This window comes from Procambarus clarkii, chromosome 52, assembly GCF_040958095.1.
Source record: "Procambarus clarkii isolate CNS0578487 chromosome 52, FALCON_Pclarkii_2.0, whole genome shotgun sequence".
NCBI classification, from domain to species: domain Eukaryota; kingdom Metazoa; phylum Arthropoda; class Malacostraca; order Decapoda; family Cambaridae; genus Procambarus; species Procambarus clarkii.
The window spans coordinates 15,048,831-15,070,712 of NC_091201.1; the positions used below are offsets into that span (position 1 = coordinate 15,048,831).

General features: G+C 47.2%; 3 protein-coding genes across 3 annotated transcripts in view; 2 read left to right on the forward strand and 1 right to left on the reverse strand.

Annotated features, from left to right (window-relative positions):
- LOC123753512 (unconventional prefoldin RPB5 interactor) overlaps positions 1-8,741 on the forward strand; it is a 418,006-nt gene extending 409,265 nt beyond the window's left edge. The window contains exon 4 of the mRNA XM_069304310.1: positions 8,125-8,741. Coding sequence (XP_069160411.1) covers positions 8,125-8,302 — 178 coding nt within the window. The 3' untranslated portion in view covers positions 8,303-8,741. The remainder of the gene's footprint in view (positions 1-8,124) is intronic.
- Positions 8,742-10,901: 2,160 nt separating this feature from the next.
- Positions 10,902-11,521, forward strand: LOC138352131 (uncharacterized). The gene is made up of 2 exons (XM_069304391.1): positions 10,902-10,924; positions 11,068-11,521. The coding sequence occupies exons 1-2, from the start codon at positions 10,902-10,904 to the stop codon at positions 11,519-11,521; spliced, it is 477 nt and encodes a 158-aa protein (XP_069160492.1).
- A 1,743-nt stretch (positions 11,522-13,264) lies between these two features.
- LOC138352132 (proteoglycan 4-like) lies at positions 13,265-14,164 on the reverse strand. The gene has a single exon (XM_069304393.1). The coding sequence runs from the start codon at positions 14,162-14,164 to the stop codon at positions 13,265-13,267; it is 900 nt and encodes a 299-aa protein (XP_069160494.1).
- Positions 14,165-21,882: the final 7,718 nt, after the last annotated feature.

Consider the following 21,882-nt stretch of genomic DNA (forward strand, 5'->3'; position numbering starts at 1 on the left):
TGTGGTGATGGTGGTATGTGGTGGTGGTGGTGGTGGTATGTGTGGTGGTGTGTGTTGTGGTATGTGTAGTGGTGTTGCGTGGTGGTGGTGTGTGTTGGTGGTGTGTGGTGGTATGTGTGGTGGTGGTATGTAGTGGTTGTGAGTGATGGTGGTTGTGTGTGATAGTGGTGGTGTTTGAAGGTATGTGTGGTGTTATGTGGTGTGTGGTGGTGGTGGTGTGTGGTGATTTTGCATGGTGGTTTGTGTTGGTGGTGGTAGTGTGTGGTGGTGTTGCATGGTGGTGGTGGTGTGTGGTGGTGATGTGTGGTGGTGGTGTGTGGTAGTGGTGTGGTGGTGGTGTGTGGTGGTGATGTGTGGTGGTGGTGTGGTGGTGGTGTGTGGTGGTGATGGTGTGTGGTTGTGGTGGTGGTGTGTGGTGGTGGTTGTGGTGGTGTGGTGGTGGTGTGTGGTGGTGGTGTGTGGTAGTGGTGTGGTGGTGGTGTGTGGTGGTGGTGTGGTGGTGGTGTGTGGTGGTGATGGTGTGTGGTTGAGGTGGTGGTGTGTGGTGGTGGTGGTGTGTTGGTGGTGTGTGGTGGTGTGTGGTAGTGGTGTGGTAGTGGTGTGTGGTGGTGGTGTGTGGTAGTGGTGTGGTGGTATTGGTGTGTGGTGGTGGTTTGTGGTGGTGGTATGGTGGTGGTGTGTGGTGGTGGTGTGTGGTGGTGGTGGTGTGGTGGTGGTGCTGTGTGGTGGTGGTGGTTTGGTGGTGGTGTGTGGTGGTGGTGGTGGTGTGTAGTGTGTGGTGATGGTGTGTTGGGGTGGTGTGTGGTAGTAATGTGTCGTGGTTGTGTGTGGGGGTGGTGTGGTGGTGCTGTGTGGTTGTGGTGTGTGGTGGTGGTGTGTGGTGTGTGGTGTTGGTGTGTGGTGGTGGTGGTGTGGTGGTGGTGTGTGGTGGGGGTGTGTGGTGGTGGTGGTGGTGCGTAGTGCATGGTGGTGGTGTGTGTGGTGATGGTGTGTGGTAGTGGTGTGTGGTGGTGGTATGTGGTGGTGGTGTGTGATAGTGGTGTGTGGTGGTGGTGTTTGGTGGTGGTGTAGTGGTGGTGTATGGTGGTGGTGTGTATTGGTGGAGTGTGGTAGTGGTGTGGTGGTGGTGTGTGGTTGTGGTGTGTGGTAGTGGTGTGGTGGTGGTGGTGTTTGGTGGTGGTGTTTGGTGGTGGTATGGTGGTGGTGTGTGGTAGAGGTGTGGTGGTGGTGTGGTGGTGGTGTGTGGTGGTGATGGTGTGTGGTAGAGGTGTGGTGGTGGTGGTGTGTGGTGGTGGTGTGGTGGTGGTGAGTGGTTGTGATGGTGTGTGGTTGTGGTGGTGGTGTGTGGTGGTGGTGTGTGGTAGAGGTGTGGTGGTGGTGTGTTGTGGTGCTGTGGTGGTGGTGTGTGGTGGTGATAGTGTGTGGTTGTGGTGGTGGTGTGTGGTGGTGGTGGTGGTGTGTTGGCGGTGTGTGGTGGTGGTGTGTGGTAGTGGTGTGGTGGTGGTGTGTGGTAGTGGTGTGTGGTAGTGGTGTAGTGGTGGTGGTGTTTGGTGGTGTAGTGGTGGTGGTGTTTGGTGGTGGTGTGTGGTGGTGGTATGGTGGTGGTGTGTGGTGGTGGTGTGTGGTGGTGGTGGTGTGGTGGTGGTGCTGTGTGGTGGTGGTGGTGTGGTGGTGGTGGTGGTGGTGTGGTGGTGGTGGTGTGTGTGTGGTGGTGGTGTGGTGGTGGTGTGTAGTGTGTGGTGGTGGTGTGTGGTGGTGGTGTGTGGTAGTAATCTGTGGTGGTGGTGTCTGGGGGTGGTGTGGTGGTGCTGTGTGGTGGTGCTGTGTGGTGGTGGTGTGTGGTGTGTGGTGGTGGTGTGTGGTGGTGGTGGTGTGGTGGTGGTGTGTGGTGGTTTGTGTGGTGGTGGTGTGTGTGTTTGTGGTGTGTGGTGGTGGTGTGTAATGGTGGTGTGTGGTTGTGGTGTGTTGGTGTGTGTTGGTGTGTTGTGTGGTGTGTGGTGGTGGTTTTTGGTGTGGTGTGGTGGTTCAATGGAGTTAAATGAGAAATGGAGAAGATTTTTATTCTCTCCATAGCATTCGTACGTAACAGACAAAACTGCTACTAGATAATAATTTCAGTTAATAACTCTCGGTTTTGGATTATTGGGAGTCATATTATCCGTAGGTAATTATTACACGGAATACTGATAATTTAAAGAACCACATAAATTCTCTAACACATTGGTATTAAACGTGTCTAACTAGACATTAACTGACGCAATTTTGCTACTCGATTTCATGAGAATTCTAGCACTAATACGCAGATGAAATGGTTAATTTATGTTGACACTACCGTTAGTGAAATTAATACCTACTGTAGTAAGTATATAATGATGATGATGTATTATAATACAATAGTAGTTTATTAGTGTTGGAAATTTCCAACAGTGGTGGTGTGTGTTGGTGGTGGCGTGTGGTGTTGTGTTTGCTAGTGTGTGGTGGTGGTGGTGGTATGTGTGGTGGTGTGTGGTGGTGGTGGTGGTATGTGTGGTGTTGTGTGGTGGTGGTGGTATGTGGTGGTGGTGGTATGTGTGGTGTTGTGTGGTGATGGTGGTATGTGGTGGTGGTGGTGGTATAAGTGGTGGTGTGTGGTGGTATGTGTAGTGGTGTTGTGTGATGGTGGTGGTGTGTGGTGGTATGTGTGGTGTTGTGTGGTGGTGGTGTTTGGTGGTGGTGGTGGTATGTGTGGTGTAGCGGGGTGGTGGTGTATGGTGGTGATGTGTGGTGGTGGTGTGTGTTGGTGTTGCGTGGTGGTGGTGTGTGTTGTGGTGTGTGGTGGTATGTGTGGTGGTGGTGTGTAGTGTTGGTGAGTGATGGTGGTGGTGTGTGATAGTGGTGGTGTTTGAAGGTATGTGTGGTGTTACGTGGTGTGTGGTGGTGGTGGTGTGTGGTGATTTTGCATGGAGGTTTGTGTTGGTGGTGGTAGTGTGTGGTGGTGTTGCATGGTGGTGGTGGTGTGTGGTGGTGGTGGTGTGTGGTAGTGGTGTGGTGGTGGTGTGTGGTGGTGGTGTGGTGGTGGTGATGGAGTGTGGTTGTGGTGGTGGTGTGTGGTGGTGCATGGTGGTGGTTGTGTGTTGGTGATGTGTGGTGGTGGTGTGTGGTAGTGGTGTGGTGGTGGTGTGTGGTGGTGGTGTGTGGTGGTGGTGTGTTGGTGGTGTGTGGTGGTGATGGTGTGTGGTTGTGGTGGTGGTGTGTGGTGGTGGTGGTGGTGGTGTGGTGGTGGTGTGTGGTAGTGGTGTGTGGTAGTGGTGTGGTGGTGGTGGTGTGTGGTGGTGGTGTGTGGTGGTGGTATGGTGGTGGTGTGTGGTGGTGGTGTGTTGTGGTGGTGGTGTGGTGGTGGTGCTGTGTGGTGGTGGTGGTTTGGTGGTGGTGGTGTCTGGGGGTGGTGGTGGTGTGTAGTGTGTGGTGATGGTGTGTTGGGGTGGTGTGTGGTAGTAATGTGTCGTGGTGGTGTTTGGGGGTGGTGTGGTGGTGCTGTGTGGTGGTGGTGCGTTGTGCATGGTGGTGGTGTGTGGTGGTGGTGGTGGTGCGTAGTGCATGGTGGTGGTGTGTGGTGGTGGTGGTGGTGCGTAGTGCATGGTGGTGGTGTGTGTGGTGATGGTGTGTGGTAGTGGTGTGTGGTGGTGGTGTGTGGTGGTGGTGTGTGGTAGTGGTGTGTGGTGGTGGTGTGTGGTGGTGGTGTAGTGGTGGTGTATGGTGGTGGTGTGTATTGGTGGAGTGTGGTGGTGGTGGTGTGGTGTTGTGTGGTGGTGGTGTGTGGTGGTGTTGCTTGGTGGTGGTGTGTGTTGGTGGTGTGTGGTGGTATGTGTGGTGGTGGTGAGTGATGGTGGTGGTGTGTGATAGAGGTGGTGTTTGAAGGTATGTGTGGTGTTGTGTGGTAGTGGTGGTGGTGGTGTGTGGTGGTGGTTTTTGGTAGTGGTGTGTGATGGTGGTTGTGTGTGGTAGTGGTGGTAGTTGTGTGTGTTGATGGTGGTGGTGGTGTGTGGTGGTGATGGTGGTGATGTGTGGTGGTGGTGTGTTGTGGTAGTGGTGTGGTGGTGGTGTGTGGTGGTGGTGGTGGTGGTGTGTGGTGGTGATGGTGGTGATGTGTGGTGGTGGTGGTGTGGTGGTGGTGTGTGGTGGTGGCGTGTGGTGGTGGTGTGTGGTGGTGGTGTGTGGTGGTGGTGTGTGGTAGTGTTGTGTGGTGGTAGTGTGTTGTGGTGGTGTGTGGTGGTGGTGGTGGTGGTGTGTTGTGGTGGTTAGGTGCGTGTGTGTGGTGGTGGTGTGATGGTGGTGTGTGGTGGTGGTGTGTGGTGGTGTGTGGTGGTGGTGGTGTGGTGGTGGTGTGTGGTGGTGATGGTGTGGTGGTGCTGTGTGGTGGTGATGTGTGGCGGTGGTGTGTGGTGGTGTTGGTGGTGTGGTGGTGGTGCTGTGTGGTGGTGGTGTGTGGTGGTGTGGTGGTGGTGGTGTGGTGGTGGGGTGTAGAGGTGGTGGTGTGGTGGTGGTGTGTGGTGGTGGTGGTGGTGGTGGTGTGTAGTGTGTGGTGATGGTGTGTGGTAGTAATGTGTGGTCGTGGTGTGTGGTGGTAGTGTGGTGGTGGTGTGTGATGGTGCTGTGTGGTGGTGGTGTGGTGGCGGTGTGTGGTGGTGATGGTGTGTGGTTGTGGTGGTGGTTTGTAGTGGTGGTGGTGGTGTGTTGGTGGTTTGTGGTGGTGGTGTGAGGTAGTGGTGTGGTGTTGGTGTGTGGTGGTGGTGGTGGTGTGTTGGTGGTTTGTGGTGGTGGTGTGAGGTAGTGGTGTGGTGTTGGTGTGTGGTGGTGGTGGTGGAGTGTTGGTGGTGTGTGGTGGTGGATTGAGGTAGTGGTGTGGTGGTGGTGTGTGGTGGTGGTGTGTGGTAGTGGTGTGGTGGTGGTGGTGTGTGGTTGTGGTGCGTGGTAGTAATGTGTGGTGGTAGTGTGGTGGTAGTGTGGTGGTGGTGTGTGGTGGTGGTGTGGTGGTGGTGTGTGGTGGTGATGGTGTGTTGTTGTGGTGGTGGTGTGTGGTGGTGGTATGTTGGTGGTGTGTGGTAGTGGTGTGGTGTTGGTGGTGGTATGTCGGTGGTGTGTGGTAGTGGTGTGGTGGTGGTGTGTGTTGGTGGTGTATGGTAGTGGTGTGGTGGTGGTTGTATGTGGTGGTGTGTGTGGTGGTGGTATGGTGGTGGTGTGTGGTGGTGGTGTGGTGGGGTGGTGGTGGTGTGTGGTGGTGGTGTGTGGTGGTGGTGGTGTGTGGTGATGGTGTGTGGTGGTGGTGTGTGGTGGTGGTGTGGTGGTGTGTGGTGGTATGTATGTTGGTGGTGAGTGATGGTGGTGGTGTGTGATAGTGGTGGTGTTTGAAGGTATGTGTGGTGTTGTGTGGTGTGTGGTGGTGGTGGTGGTGTGTGGTGGAGTTGCATGGTGGTGTGTGTTGGTGGTGGTGGTGTGTGGTGGTGTTTTATAATATGTGGTAGTGCGTGGTAATAATATGTATTATGTGATAGTGTACTCACCTAGTTGTACTCACCTAGTTGTGCTTGCGGGGTTGAGTTCTGGCTCTATGGTCCCGCCTCTCAACCGTCAATCAACAGGTGTACAGATTCCTGAGCCTATTGGGCTCTATCATATTTACACTTGAAACTGTGTATGGAGTCAGCCTCCACCACATTACTTCCTAATGCATTCCATTTGTCAACCACTCTGACACTAAAAAAAAGTTCTTTCTAATATCTCTGTGGCTCATTTGGGCACTCAGTTTCCACCTGTGTCCCCTAGTGTGTGTGCCCCTTGTGTTAAATAGCCTGTCTTTATCAACCCTGTCGATTCCCTTGAGAATCTTGAATGTGGTGATCATGTCTCCCCTAACTCTTCTTTCTTCCAACGAAGTGAGGTTCAATTCCCGTAGTCTCTCCTCGTAGCTCATACCTCTCAGCTCGGGTGTGTGTTATGGTGTGTGGTGATAGTATGTTTTTATAAGTGGTGGTGCGTGGTATGGTGGTATGTTGTGGTGTTTGGAGGTGTTTGGCGGTGGTGGTCTGTGGAGGTGTGTGTGTTGGTGTTATGTGGAGGTGCATTGTGGTGTGTGGTGGAATGTGGTGGTGTGTAGTTGTGGTGCGTGGTGGTGGTGTTTAGTGGTTTGGGGTGGTGTGTGGTGGTGATGTGTGGTGGTAGTGTAATGGTGTTTGGTGGTGTGTGGTTGTGGAGTATGATGGTGGGGGGTATTGTGTGTTGGTGGTGTGTGGAGGAGTGAAGGGGTGCGTGTAGGTATGTGGAGTTGCGTGGTGATGTTGTGTTGTGGTGGTGTGTGTTGGTTGTGTGTTTTTGAGTGTGGTGGTGTGTGGGGGTGTGTGGTGATATTGGTGGTGGTGTGTGGTGGTGGTGGTGGTGGTGGTGGTGGTGGTGTGTGGTGTGTGGTGGTGGTGGTGGTGGTGGTGGTGGTGGTGTGTGGTGTGTGGTGGTGGTGGTGGTGGTGGTGGTGTGTGTTGGTCGTGTGTTTTTGAGTGTGACGATGTGTGGTGCTGTGTAGGGGTGGTGTGTGGTGGTGATGTGTGGTGTGTGGTGGTGGTTATGGTGTGGTGGTGGTGTGTGGTGGTGGTGTGGTGGTGGTGTGGTGGTGGTGTGTGGTGGTGGTGTGTTGTGGTGGTGTGTGGTGGTGGTGCGGTGGTGGTGTGTTGTGGTGGTGTGTTGTGGTGGTGTATGTTGTTGGTCGTGTGTTTTTGAGTGTGATGATGTGTGGTGCTGTGTAGGGGTGGTGTGTGGTGGTGATGTGTGGTGTGTGGTGGTGGTTATGGTGTGATGTTGGTGGTGTGTGGTTGTGGTGTGTGTAGTGGTGTGTTGTGGTGTGTGTAGGTGGTGTGTGGTGGTGTGTAGTGGTGGTGTGTGGTGGTTTGTGTTGTGGTGTGTGGTGGTTTGTGTTGTGGTGTGTTGTGGTTTGTATTGTGGTGTGTGGTGGTGGTGTGAGCTCGTTGTCGAGGTTGGAGAAAGTGAAGACGGGTTTGAGAAAGCGGAGGCAGGGCTTGAGAGAGTGCAGGAGGAGCTTGGGAAATTGAAGGTGGGGTCTTGAGAAAGTGGAGCCGGAGCTTGAAAAAGCGGAGGCAGGGCTTTAGAAAGTGGAGGCGGAGCTTGAGAAAGTCGGGACGGGTTTGAGAAAGTGGAAGCGGGCCTTGAGAAAGTGGAGGTGGGGCTTGAGAAATTGAAGGTGGGGCTTGAGAAAGTGGAGGTGGGGCTTGAGAAAGTGGAGGTGGGGCTTGAGAAAGTGAAGGTGGGGCTTGAGAAAGTGAAGGTGGGGCTTGAGAAAGTGGAGGTGGGGATTGAAAAAGTGGAGGCGGGACTTGAGAAAGTGGAGGTGGGGCTTGAGAAAGTGGAGGTGGGGCTTGAGAAAGTGGAGGTGGGGCTTGAGAAAGTGGAGGTGGGGCTTGAGAAAGTGGAGGTGGGGCTTGAGAAAGTGGAGGTGGGGCTTGAGAAAGTGCCGGCGGAGCTTTAGAAAGTCGGGACGGGTTTGAGAAAGTGGAAGCGGGCCTTGAGAAAGTGGAAGTGGGGCTTGAGAAAGTGGAAGTGGGGCTTGAGAAAGTGGAGGCGGGGTTAGAGAAAGTGGAGGTGGGGTTAGAGAAAGTGGAGGTGGGGTTAGAGAAAGTGAAGGTGGGAAGCGCGAGAGATGCTGACATATTGTGAGGCAAGACTGACCGACAACTAAGACTCGTGCAGCTCTGGCTTGTATTATAGTCGATGTTTTGAGCTTGCAAATGCTATCTCAACCATGGCGTCTTTTTTGTTTAATTTGGTAGTAAACAGGGTGTAAACATGACACATTTATACATGATAAAAGAAACAAAACACTTGTCTTTTTGTATTACAAATCAATGACGGGAAAATCCTCTTAATATAATTATCGATGGTGTATTGAACACTTTTCTTTGTCAAAATTTCCTTATTTAGAAATCACGAATCAAAGATCATTATAAAAATTAACTTAGAACTGGATGACATTAAACTGAACGATAATCATTTATTATAAGCTCGGCAAGTGTTCAGTAATGTTGTTCACATTGGCTCTCTTATCAAAACTTTGTAATGGTATTTCCTTGCTTACCTTATCAGGTGTTCAACGTGCGAAAATGTCTTCCCTACGTTGATGTCTCTGGAGGCCCACAAGGAGGAGACCAACCACTGGTCAGACGACGACCTCTTCTTAGATGACGACGACGATGATGACGACGACCCCGACGACCTCTACGACGATGAAGTAAACGAAGAGGAGAGAGAAAAGTTATTATAGTCCCTCGCCTGAGGCTCTTCCACCCAACTTTCCATTCCTCACACTACAATCAGAGCTCCGGCTGGAGACTCAGGACGCTGCCACAACAGACGTCCAGGACGCTGCTACAGCAGACGTCGAGGACGCTTCTGCAGCAGACGTCTAGGACGCTGTTGCAGCAGACGTGCAGGACGCTGCTACAGCAGACGTCTAGGACGCTGCTGCAGCAGACGTCCAGGACGCTGATACAGAAGACTTCCAGGACGCAGCTGCAGCAGACGTCCAGGACGCTGCTACAGCAGACTTCCAGGACGGTGCTGCAGCAGACTTCCAGGACACTGCTGCAGCAGACGTCCAGCATACATGTGCCGGCAGGATGCCCCGCCACACAATGAAGCTGCCCACATGTTCATTATTTGGTTCGTCTTCTCGGTGAAAATCAAAAGGAACAAACACACGCGTAAAGAATATCTTGAAAATAGATTTGAGCGAATGTGTTTGTCCCAGAGAGAGAGAGAGAGAGAGAGAGAGAGAGAGAGAGAGAGAGAGAGAGAGAGAGAGAGAGAGAGAGAGAGAGAGAGAGAGAGAGAGAGAGAGAGAGAGAGATGGAGAGAGAGAGAGAGAGAGAGAGAGAGAGAGAGAGAGAGAGAGAGAGAGAGAGAGAGAGAGAGAGAGAGAGAGAGAGATGGAGAGGGAGAGGGAGAGGGAGAGAGAGAGAGAGAGAGAGAGAGAGAGAGAGAGAGAGAGAGAGAGAGAGAGAGAGAGAGAGATGGAGAGGGAGAGGGAGAGGGAGAGAGATGGAGAGGGAGAGGGAGAGGGAGAGAGAGAGGGAGAGAGAGAGAGAGAGAGAGAGAGAGAGAGAGAGAGAGAGAGAGAGAGAGAGAGAGAGAGAGAGAGAGAGAGAGAGAGAGAGAGAGAGAGAGAGAGAGAGAGAGAGAGAGAGAGAGAGAGAGAGAGAGAGAGAGAGAGAGAGAGAGAGAGAGAGAGAGAGAGAGAGAGAGAGAGAGAGAGAGAGAGAGAGAGAGAGAGAGAGAGAGAGAGAGAGAGAGAGAGAGAGAGAGAGAGAGAGAGAGAGAGAGAGAGAGAGAGAGAGAGAGAGAGAGAGAGAGAGAGAGAGAGAGAGAGAGAGAGAGAGAGAGAGAGAGAGAGAGAGAGAGAGAGAGAGAGAGAGAGAGAGAGAGAGAGAGAGAGAGAGAGAGAGAGAGAGAGAGAGAGAGAGAGAGAGAGAGAGAGAGAGAGAGAGAGAGAGAGAGAGAGAGAGAGAGAGAGAGAGAGAGAGAGAGAGAGAGAGAGAGAGAGAGAGAGAGAGAGAGAGAGAGAGAGAGAGAGAGAGAGAGAGAGAGAGAGAGAGAGAGAGAGAGAGAGAGAGAGAGAGAGAGAGAGAGAGAGAGAGAGAGAGAGAGAGAGAGAGAGAGAGAGAGAGAGAGAGAGAGAGAGAGAGAGAGAGAGAGAGAGAGAGAGAGAGAGAGAGAGAGAGAGAGAGAGAGAGAGAGAGAGAGAGAGAGAGAGAGAGAGAGAGAGAGAGAGAGAGAGAGAGAGAGAGAGAGAGAGAGAGAGAGAGAGAGAGAGAGAGAGAGAGAGAGAGAGAGAGAGAGAGAGAGAGAGAGAGAGAGAGAGAGAGAGAGAGAGAGAGAGAGAGAGAGAGAGAGAGAGAGAGAGAGAGAGAGAGAGAGAGAGAGAGAGAGAGAGAGAGAGAGAGAGAGAGAGAGAGAGAGAGAGAGAGAGAGAGAGAGAGAGAGAGAGAGAGAGAGAGAGAGAGAGAGAGAGAGAGAGAGAGAGAGAGAGAGAGAGAGAGAGAGAGAGAGAGAGAGAGAGAGAGAGAGAGAGAGAGAGAGAGAGAGAGAGAGAGAGAGAGAGAGAGAGAGAGAGAGAGAGAGAGAGAGAGAGAGAGAGAGAGAGAGAGAGAGAGAGAGAGAGAGAGAGAGAGAGAGAGAGAGAGAGAGAGAGAGAGAGAGAGAGAGAGAGAGAGAGAGAGAGAGAGAGAGAGAGAGAGAGAGAGAGAGAGAGAGAGAGAGAGAGAGAGAGAGAGAGAGAGAGAGAGAGAGAGAGAGAGAGAGAGAGAGAGAGAGAGAGAGAGAGAGAGAGAGAGAGAGAGAGAGAGAGAGAGAGAGAGAGAGAGAGAGAGAGAGAGAGAGAGAGAGAGAGAGAGAGAGAGAGAGAGAGAGAGGAGAGAGAGAGAGAGAGAGAGAGAGAGAGAGAGAGAGAGAGAGAGAGAGAGAGAGAGAGAGAGAGAGAGAGAGAGAGAGAGAGAGAGAGAGAGAGAGAGAGAGAGAGAGAGAGAGAGAGAGAGAGAGAGAGAGAGAGAGAGAGAGAGAGAGAGAGAGAGAGAGAGAGAGAGAGAGAGAGAGAGAGAGAGAGAGAGAGAGAGAGAGAGAGAGAGAGAGAGAGAGAGAGAGAGAGAGAGAGAGAGAGAGAGAGAGAGAGAGAGAGAGAGAGAGAGAGAGAGAGAGAGAGAGAGAGAGAGAGAGAGAGAGAGAGAGAGAGAGAGAGAGAGAGAGAGAGAGAGAGAGAGAGAGAGAGAGAGAGAGAGAGAGAGAGAGAGAGAGAACCTTTCTCTCTCAATGTAATTGAGAGAGAAAGGTTTGCCTTCAGGTTATATTAAAAGGTTGGTTGTCTAATGATGACCACTGATTACGGAGCCATGTTTGTTGATTAACCAATGACAGTTGGAGCATACCGTACTTGTTATTGGTAACACAAACGTTATTGGAGCATACCGTGCTAGTTATTGATCAATTAATGAACCCTATAGCATCCTGAGGTGGTAATTGATCAGTGATCACTAGAGCAGACTTCCAGGACGCTGCTGCAGCAGACTTCCAGGACGCTGCTTCAGCAGACTTTCAGGACGCTGCTGCAGCAGACTTCCAGGACGCTGCTGCAGCAGACTTCCAGGACGCTTCTTCAGCAGACTTCCAGGACGCTGCTTCAGCAGACTTTCAGGACGCTGCTGCAGCAGACTTCCAGGACGCTGCTTCAGCAGACTTTCAGGACGCTGCTGCAGCAGACTTCCAGGACGCTGCTTCAGCAGACTTTCAGGACGCTGCTGCAGCAGACTTCCAGGACGCTGCTTCAGCAGACTTCCAGGACGCTTCTGCAGCAGACTTCCAGGACGCTGCTGCAGCAGACTTCCAGGACGCTTCTGCAGCAGACTTCCAGGACGCTGCTTCAGCAGACTTTCAGGACGCATGTGAAGTTTATCGATCAATGATCACTGGAGCATACCATGCTGGTTACTGATCTGTCCATAATCACTGGAGCATACCATGCTGGTTACTGATCTGTCCATAATCACTGGAGCATAACATGCTGGTTACTGATCTGTCCATAATCACTGGAGCATGCTGTGCTGTTTATTAATCTGGCAATGATCACTGGAGCATGCGATGTTGGTTATTGATCAATGATCAATGGAGCATGCTGTACTGGTTATTGATCATTGATCACTGGAGCATGCGATGTTGGTTATTGATCAATGATCAATGGAGCATGCTGTACTGGTTATTGATCATTGATCACCGGAGCATGCGATGTTGGTTATTGATCAATGATCAGTGGAGCATGCTGAACTGGTTATTGATCATTAATCGCTGGAGTATGCAAATTTGTTTATAGATCAACCATCACTAGAGCTTGCCGTGCTGGTTATTGCTCTGTCAACTATCACTGTAGCATGCCATACTGGTTATTGATCAACTCATTGATCACAATGATAAATGAGCGTGTTATGCTGGTTATTGATCTGACAATGATCAGTGGAGCATGCCGCGCTGGTTATTGATCAATGAACTCTAGAGCATGGAATGCTGGTTACTGATCTATGATCACTGGAGCATTCTGTGTTGGTTATTAATCAATGATAATTTTTTGCAGGGATATTCCTGCGTATGCCCCTAGCCTCTAGCTGGCCCACTAAGATCAATGCTCACTGGAGAATGCTGTGGTGGGTATTGATCAGTAATCATTATAACATGCTGTACTGGGTATTGGTTATTGATCGCTTGAGCATGCAATACTGGTTATTAATAAGTAATCACAATAGAAAGCGTGCTGATTATCGATTTGTCAGTGATCACTGGAGCATGATATGCTGGTAATTAATCTGTGAATGATCAATAGTAGCCTGCCGTGTTGGTTGTTGATCAGGTAATGATCATTGGAGCATGACACTCAGATTATTTCTCAATTATCACTGGCGCATGATTTGCGGGTTATTGATAAATGATCAATGCAGTGCTAGGTATTGATCAATGATTAATGGAACATGCTGTGTTTTTTTAATAAAGATCGATTGAGTGTACTATTCTGGATATTGATCTCTCTATGATTACTGCAGCATGCTCTGCTGGTTATTGATCAGTGATCACTGTAGCCTGCAATGCTGGTTATTAATCAATCACTGGATCATGAAATGCTAGTTATTAATCAATCACTGGAGCATGAAATGCTGGTTATTGATCAATCACTGGAGCATGGTAAGCTGGTTATTATTTAATGATCACTGGAGCATGCTTTGCGGATTATTGATTAATGATCACTGGAGAAAGCCATGCTGCGGTTTTGATGAGTGATCACTGGAGCATGCCGTGCTTGCTATTGATCAGTCAATGGCGCAAGGATCATGCCATGTTGTTTATTGATCAATGAACGCTTGAGCATACTATCCTTGTTATTGATCACTGATCACATGAGCATGCCATACTGGTTATTGATCAATGATCACATGAGCATGCCATACTGGTTATTGATCAATGATCACTAGAGCATGCCATACTGGTTATTGATCAATGATCACTAGTGCATGCCATACTGGTTATTGATCAATGATCACTAGTGCATGCCATACTGGTTATTGATCAATGATCACTAGTGCATGCCATACTGGTTATTGATCAATGATCACTAGAGCATGCCATACTGGTTATTGATCAATGATCACTAGAGCATGCCGAGTTGCTTATTAATTAATGATGACCAGACCACTCACCAGAGGATGAAGAAACGACGACGTTTCTGTCCGTCCTGGACCATTATCAAGTAGATGTAGCGTGGTGGTCCCTTCTGGGGCGTGGTGGTCCCTTCTGGGGCGTGGTGGTCCCTTCTGGGGCGTGGTGGTCCCTTCTGGGGCGTGGTGGTCCCTTCTGGGGCGTGGTGGTCCCTTCTGGGGCGTGGTGGTCCCTTCTGGGGCGTGATGGTCCCTTCTGGGGCGTGGTGGTCCCTTCTGGGGCGTGGTGGTCCCTTCTGGGGCGTGGTGGTCCCTTCTGGGGCGTGGTGGTCCCTTCTGGGGCGTGGTGGTCCCTTCTGGGGCGTGGTGGTCCCTTCTGGGGCGTGGTGGTCCCTTCTGGGGCGTGGTGGTCCCTTCTGGGGCGTGGTGGTCCCTTCTGGGGCGTGGTGGTCCCTTCTGGGGCGTGGTGGTCCCTTCTGGGGCGTGATGATCCCTTCTGGGGCGTGGTGGTCCCTTCTGGGGCGTGGTGGTCCCTTCTGGGGCGTGGTGGTCCCTTCTGGGGCGTGGTGGTCCCTTCTGGGGCGTGGTGGTCCCTTCTGGGGCGTGGTGGTCCCTTCTGGGGCGTGGTGGTCCCTTCTGGGGCGTGGTGGTCCCTTCTGGGGCGTGATGGTCCCTTCGGGGGCGTGGTGGTCCCTTCTGGGGCGTGGTGGTCCCTTCTGGGGCGTGGTGGTCCCTTCTGGGGCGTGGTGGTCCCTTCTGGGGCGTGGTGGTCCCTTCTGGGGCGTGGTGGTCCCTTCTGGGGCGTGGTGGTCCCTTCTGGGGCGTGGTGGTCCCTTCTGGGGCGTGGTGGTCCCTTCTGGGGCGTGGTGGTCCCTTCTGGGGCGTGGTGGTCCCTTCTGGGGCGTGGTGGTCCCTTCTGGGGCGTGGTGTTTGGTCATCATATAATCAGCCACGTTATTGTAGCTGCTTGTCGTCTGCTTATTAATCTATGATCACTGGCGTATGCTCTGCTGGTTATTGATTCTCTATGATCACTGCAGCAAGCTCAGCTAGTTATTGGTCAATGATCACTTGAGCATGCCGTGCTGATTATTGATCAGTGATCACTGGAACATGCCGTGCTGACTATTGATCAGTGATCACTGGAGCATGCTGTGCTAGTTATTGATAAATGATCACAGGAGCATGCCGTGCTGCTTATTAATCAATAATCACTGGAGAATGCTGTGTTATTCATTGATCTGTCTATGATCACTGGCGTATGCTCTGCTGGTTATTGAGTAATGCTCAATGGAGCATGTCGTGCTGTTATTGATCTGTCAATGATCACTGGAACATGCTGTGCTGGTTATTGATCTGTCTATGATCACTGGAGCATGTCGAGCTGGTTATTGATCACTGATCACTGGAGAGATGTGGTGGTATCTACGAACACATCCCAGCTGCTGGACACAGGTGTGTAGCATCACCAAACAAGTCAGGATGACAGGCATAATTGTATCATTGTTCAATAGATCGATCAGAATACAGTTGATCATATACAACAGCCAGTCTTGTCTTCAACAGGGCCGCTCTCCTCACCGGCATTGTATTTTAAAATCAATAAAGTTTCTTCACTGTAACCTGTAATATATTTTTCTTTCATTATCCTGTGTTAGGTGCGTCAGTGAGTTTGACGTGATAATACGTCAATTATTCCCATAATTGACGTCGAAATTGCTATCAGATTAAACGCTAATTGCACGTTAACTAGTTGAGTGGTTACCTGAGGGGCCAATCCAAGTTCATCACATATGGTTCAATGACACAATATTTAACTTCAAATGACTCATTCGCACAATATTTAATATAAACTACTAACAGTGATAACTGTTGATAAATGGCTCAGTAAATTAGCAGGCAGCGTCGGTCCGTACAAGTACTATCATCAGTAACTGGGGGAGTTGACTCATCATCAATAGAGGGCGACAGTTAGGTAGAGTGCGACAGGCAGAGTGTGACAGGTAGAATGCGAGAGGTAGAGTGTAACAGGTAGAGTGCGACAGTTAGGTAGAGTGCGACAGGTAGAGTGAGACAGGTAGATTTCGACAGATAAAGTGCGACAGGTTGAGTGTGACAGGTAGATTTCGACAGATAAAGTGCGACAGGTAGAGTGTGACAGGTAGGTGGAGTGCGACAGGTAGAGTGCGCCAGGTAGGTGGAGTGCGACAGGTAGAGTGCGGCCGTTATCATTGCTAGTTGCCTGGTGATATATACAGAGGAATGTGATATTTACAACAAATATATGTCTGAAACGATATTGTCTAGGCGACTGATGACAACGTCTAGGCGACTGATGACAACGAGTCATCAGAGATGACTCTCTCCCACAGTGTTTATATTTATCCTCTGACATAATATTTAGCACCGTTCACAGTACTCATAACAGCACTGACTACTGATAACCATTAACAGTACTCACAACAGCACTGACTACTGATAACCATTACTAGTACTAAAAACAGCACTGACAACTGATAACCATTAACAGTACTTATAACAACACTGACAACTGATAACCTTAACAGTACTCGCAACAGCACTGACATGATAACCATTAACAGTACTTATAACATCACTGACAATTGATAACGATTAACAATACTCACAACAGCACTGACAGATGATAACCATTAACAGTACTCACAACAGCACTGACATGATAACCATTAACAGTACTCACAACAGCACTGACAGATGATAACCATTAACAATACTCACAACAGCACTGACAGATGATAACCATTAACAATACTCACAACAGCACTGACATGATAACCATTAACAGTACTCACAACAGCACTGACATGATAACCATTAACAGTACTCACAACAGCACTGACATGATAACCATTAACAGTACTCACAACAGCACTGACATGATAACCATTAACAGTACTCACAACAGCACTGACATGGTAACCATTAACAGTACTCACAACAGCACTGACATGATAACCATTAACAGTACTCACAACAGCACTGACATGGCAACCATTAACAGTACTCACAACAGCACTGACATGATAACCATTAACAGTACTCACAACAGCACTGACATGGCAACCATTAACAGTACTCACAACAACACTGACATGGTAACCATTAACAGTACTCACAACAACACTGACATGGTAACCATTAACAGTACTCACAACAGCACTGACATGGTAACCATTAACAGTACTCACAACAGCACTGACATGGTAACCATTAACAGTACTCACAACAGCACTGACATGATAACCATTAACAGTACTCACAACAGCACTGACATGGTAACCATTAACAGTACTCACAACAACACTGACATGGTAACCATTAACAGTACTCACAACAACACTGACATGGTAACCATTAACAGTACTCACAACAGCACTGACATGGTAACCATTAACAGTACTCACAACAACACTGACATGGTAACCATTAACAGTACTCACAACAGCACTGACAGATGATAACTGGCATTTAACACCTTCTAATTTTCGTCAGATATATGTCAGACACTAATTAAGGTGCGGTGTACGACTACTGTCGTGCCTGGTAATAGAATACTTATCATGTCATGCATGGTGATAGAATACTTATCATGTTGTGACTGGCAATCTAATACTTATCATGCCGTGACTGTTATGAGAATACTTATCATGATGTATCTATTAATAGAATACTAATTATTCCGTGCCTGGTATTTGAATAATTATCATGCCATGCATGATGATAGAATACTTATCATGCCGTGACTGGCAATCTAATACTTATCATGCCGTGACTGGTATGAGAATACTTATCATGATGTGTCTATTAATAGAATACTAATTATACCGAGCCTGGTATTTGAATAATTATCATGCCGTGCATGATAATATAATAGCTATCATGCTGTGTCTGGAAATAGCATAATTACCATGCCGTGCCTGGAAATGGAATACTTAGCATGCCGTGCCAGGTAACATAATACTGATCATGCAGCGCCTGATTATAGAATACTGATCATGGCGCGCCCAGTAGTATCATTTTTATCATTCCATGCCTGGTTATCTGGAGATCTGGAGGTTATCTGGAGATGATTTCGAGGCTTTAGTGTCCCCGCGGCCCGGTCCTCGACCAGGCCTCTACCCCCAGGAAGCAGCCCGTGACAGCTGACTAACTTCCAGGTACCTATTTTACTGCTAGGTAACAGGGGCATAGGGTGAAAGAAACTTTGCCCATTGTTTCTCGCCGGCGCCTAGGATCGAACCCAGGACCACAGGATCACAAGTCCAGCGTGCTGTCCGCTAGGCCGACCGGTAATGGAATACTTATTATGACAGGCATGATAGTAGAATACTTATCATGCCGTACCTGGTAATGGACTACTTATCATGCCGTACCTGTAATAGACTACTTATCATGCCGTACCTGTAATAGACTACTTATCATGCCGGACCTGGTAATGGAATACGTATCATGCCGTGCCAAGTAATAGAATACTTATCATCCCTAGTAATAAAATACCTATTATGCTTGGTAATATAATAATTATAATGCCGTACCTTGTTATATAAATACTTATCATTGGCATACATGGTAATTGTATACTTATCATGCTGAGCCACGTAACAGAATACGTATCATGTCGTGTATGGTAATATAATACTTATCATGTAGTGCCTTGAAATAGAACACATATCATACTGTGTCTGACCAAAGAATATTTATCATGCAGTGCCTAGTAACGGAATACTTTTCATGCCGTGTCAGGTAATTTAATACATATTATGTCATGCCTGATAATAGAATACTTATCATGCTGTCCATACTAATGGAATATTTATCGTGCAATGCCTGGTTCAATGATAATACTTATCATGTCGTGACTTGTAACATAATACTTATCATTCTCTGTTCATTAATAGAATACTTATCATTCCGTGCCTGGTAATGGAATACTTATCATGCCGTGCCGGATACCATCATACTGATCATGCAGCGCCTGGAAATACTTTCAATGCAGCGCTTGATAATAGAATACTTATCATGCCATGTCTGGTAATTAAATACTTATCATGTTGTGCTTGCTAATGGAATACGTATCATACCATACCTGGTAATGTAATACTTATCATGTCAGGCTTGGTAATGGAATACTTATCATGTCATGCCTGTTAACCAAATACTTAGAATGAAATACTGATTATGGTATTCTTATGATGCAATGCATGACAGCTGAATTCTTAGCATATTGTTCCTGGTAAAATAATACTTATCATGCCGCGCCTGGTAATGGAAAACCTATCATGATATACCGTGTACTAGAATGTTTATCATGCCGTGCTTGGTAATAGAATACTTGTCATGCCGTGCCTGGTATTATAAATCTGATCATGCTATGTCTGGTAATGAAATAATTAACATGCCCTACCTGTCAACATAATACGTATCAAGTCATGACTGGTAATGGAATTCTTATCATGATGTGCTTGGTAATGATAACGCTTATCATGCCGTGCCTTGTCAAATACTAATTATCATGCAGTGCCTTGCAAAAGAAAGCTTATCATGAACAAATCCACAAGGGCCGTGACGAGGATTCGAACCTGCGTCCGAGAGCATCCCAGACGCTGCCTTAATCGACTGAGCTACGACATGGTAAAAGAATTGCAACCAGAAATTCTTATCAAGTTACTGCTGGTAATGGAATTCTTATCATGCTGGGTCTTATACCATGTATAAGACATGGTGTATTATACCATGTCTTTATACCATGTCGTAGCTCAGTCGATTAAGGCAGCGTCTGGGATGCTCTCGGACGCAGGTTCGAATCCTCGTCACGGCCCTTGTGGATTTGTTCCTTTGATGTATTACGCTATAGTGATTTCTGTGTGTAAAGCTTATCATCCCGTCCTGGTAACATAATACTTATCATGCCGAGCCTGGTAACTGATTTTTATTCATGGCATGCCTGTTAATGGAATAGTTATCATGCCGTGCGTTGTAATGGAATATTAATCATGTTGTGCCTGGTAACAATACATATCATGCCATGCCTAGTACCATAATACTTATCATCCAGTGCACACTAAAAGAGAACTTATCATGCCGTGACTGTTAATGAAATACTAATCATGTAGTGTCTGGCAACATTATGCTGCTCCTGTTATAGAAAATTTATCATGTCATTCCTGGTAATTGAATACTTATATCGTGCCTGGTAAAGGAATACTTATCATGCCGTGCCAGGTGAATGGAATACGCGCGTGCTTGCCACGTAAATACTTATCATGCCGTGCCTGGGAACATTATACATGTCAGAACTGCCTGGTAATGGAATACCTATCATGTCGTGCCTGGTAACAGAATACTTATCATGCTGTGCCTGGTAATGGAATACTTATCATGTTGTTCCTGTAAACAGAATACTTATCATGCAGAGTCCGAAAATAGAAAGCTTTTTATGCCGCGCTTGGAATACTTGCCTCTTAGTGCCTGTTAATGGAATACTTATCATGAGGCGCCTGTACACAGAGAAATCACATTAACGTGATTTTAAAATACATATATTACCATGCCTGTTAACATAATACTTACCATGCAGCACCTGGTAGTAGAATACTTATCATCCATTGCATTGCAATTGAATAATTATCATGCTGTCTCTGGCAAAAGAAAAATTATTTGGCTGTGATTGGAAATATAACGTTAATCATGCTTTCCTGGTAATAGAATACTTACCATGTATACCTTGCCTGGTAATAGATTAATTATCATTTCATGCCTGGTAATGGAATACTTATGATGCTGTGCCTAGTAATGGAAAACTTATCATACCGTGCCTAGTAAAAGCATTATTTTTATGCCGTGCCTGAAAACAGAATAGTTATCATGCCATACCTGGTAATAGAATACTTATCATGCAGTGCTTGGTAACATACTACTTATCATGCCATGCCTGGTAATTGAATACTTTCCATGATGTACCTGTTAATTAATATACTACTTATCATGCCACGCCTAATGATAATCTCTCTTCTCAACTAGTGAAATAAAGTTTTAACAGCGTAACACCAAGTGTTATTAAGAGTTCGACAGTCAGACAGTCAGACACTCACTCAGAGAGAGAGTACATTTGGATTGATAATGTTACTCTGTGCCCTCAACTGGTGAAATAATATTTAACAACATAACATTAACCAGTGTTATTAGGAGTTCGACAGTCAGACAGATGGAAAGTATATTTACTTAATGTTTCTTAACTAAATCGTTCTTCACTTTACTGAAAATAGTCATTTGTACATCATTTCGTAACTAAATAACTATGCTTTCGTTGAAAAAAAATGTAAAAGGTAACTTTCATCACTTTTCGTAACTATCATTTTACTTCATGGAGTAAGAAAAAATACTCAGAGTGGATATTTTTTAGATATTTATAAACTAAAGTTAGTCTCTGAGACATCTTTACACAACAACGTCATGGTCATCAAGAACACTCTTCAGGTCACCAAGGTTACACTTAGTGTGATCTAAGTTAATCTCAAAGAAATCAAGATTACATTGTAAACCATCAAGTTTACTCTTCGAATCATCAAGATTACTCTCACTGACATCAAAGATATCGTCAAAGACATCAAAGATATCCTCAAAGACATCAAGTATACTCTCATTGACATCAAGATTACTCTTCGAGACCTCAAGGTTATTCTCAAAAGACATCAATGATATTATCATTGTATCCATTAAGGATACTTTATAATTCACCTTCAAGCATCAAAAAAACAAATATTCTTGGGCATAGTATTTTATCTATGCGGGGGGTGGTTCAAATAGCTTCGGCTATATATATATATATATATATATATATATATATATATATATATATATATATATATATATATATATATATATATATATATATATATATATATATATATATATATATATATATATATATATATATATATATATATATATATAACTGAAAACTCACACCCCAGAAGTGACTCGAACCCATACTCCCAGAAGCAACGCATCTGGTATGTACAAGACGCCTTAATCCACTTGACCATCACGACCGGACAAAATGAGGTGATAGCCGAGGCTATTTGAACCACCCCACCGCCGGCACTCGGATAGTTATCTTGGGCATAGCATTTTACCAAATCACCTCATTCTTTGGGGCAACACGTGAGGAACACAAATGCGAACAAGCCTGAATGGTCCCCAGGACATATGCAACTGAAAACTCACACCCCAGAAGTGACTCGAACCCATACTCCCAGAAGCAACGCATCTGGTATGTACAAGACGCCTTAATCCACTTGACCATCACGACCGGACAAAATGAGGTGATCAAATAGCCTCGGCTATCACCTCATTTTGTCCGGTCGTGATGGTCAAGTGGATTAAGGCGTCTTGTACATACCAGATGCGTTGCTTCTGGGAGTATGGGTTCGAGTCACTTCTGGGGTGTGAGTTTTCAGTTATATATATATATATATATATATATATATATATATATATATATATATATATATATATATATATATATATATGAGGTGATTTGGTAAAATGCTATGCCCAAGATAACTATCCGAGTGCCGGCGGTGGGGTGGTTCAAATAGCCTCGGCTATCACC

What these genes read in the sequence shown, in the direction of transcription:
- LOC138352132 (XM_069304393.1), bottom strand. Translation starts at nt 14,164, where the DNA reads ATGACCAAACACCACGCCCCAGAAGGGACCACCACGCCCCAGAAGGGA.
- LOC138352131 (XM_069304391.1), top strand. Translation starts at nt 10,902, where the DNA reads ATGACCACTGATTACGGAGCCAT. An exon ending in ACCACTGATTACGGAGCCAT is followed by an intron (nt 10,925 to 11,067) that starts GTTTGTTGATTA and finishes AGTGATCACTAG; the next exon opens with AGCAGACTTCCAGGACGCTG.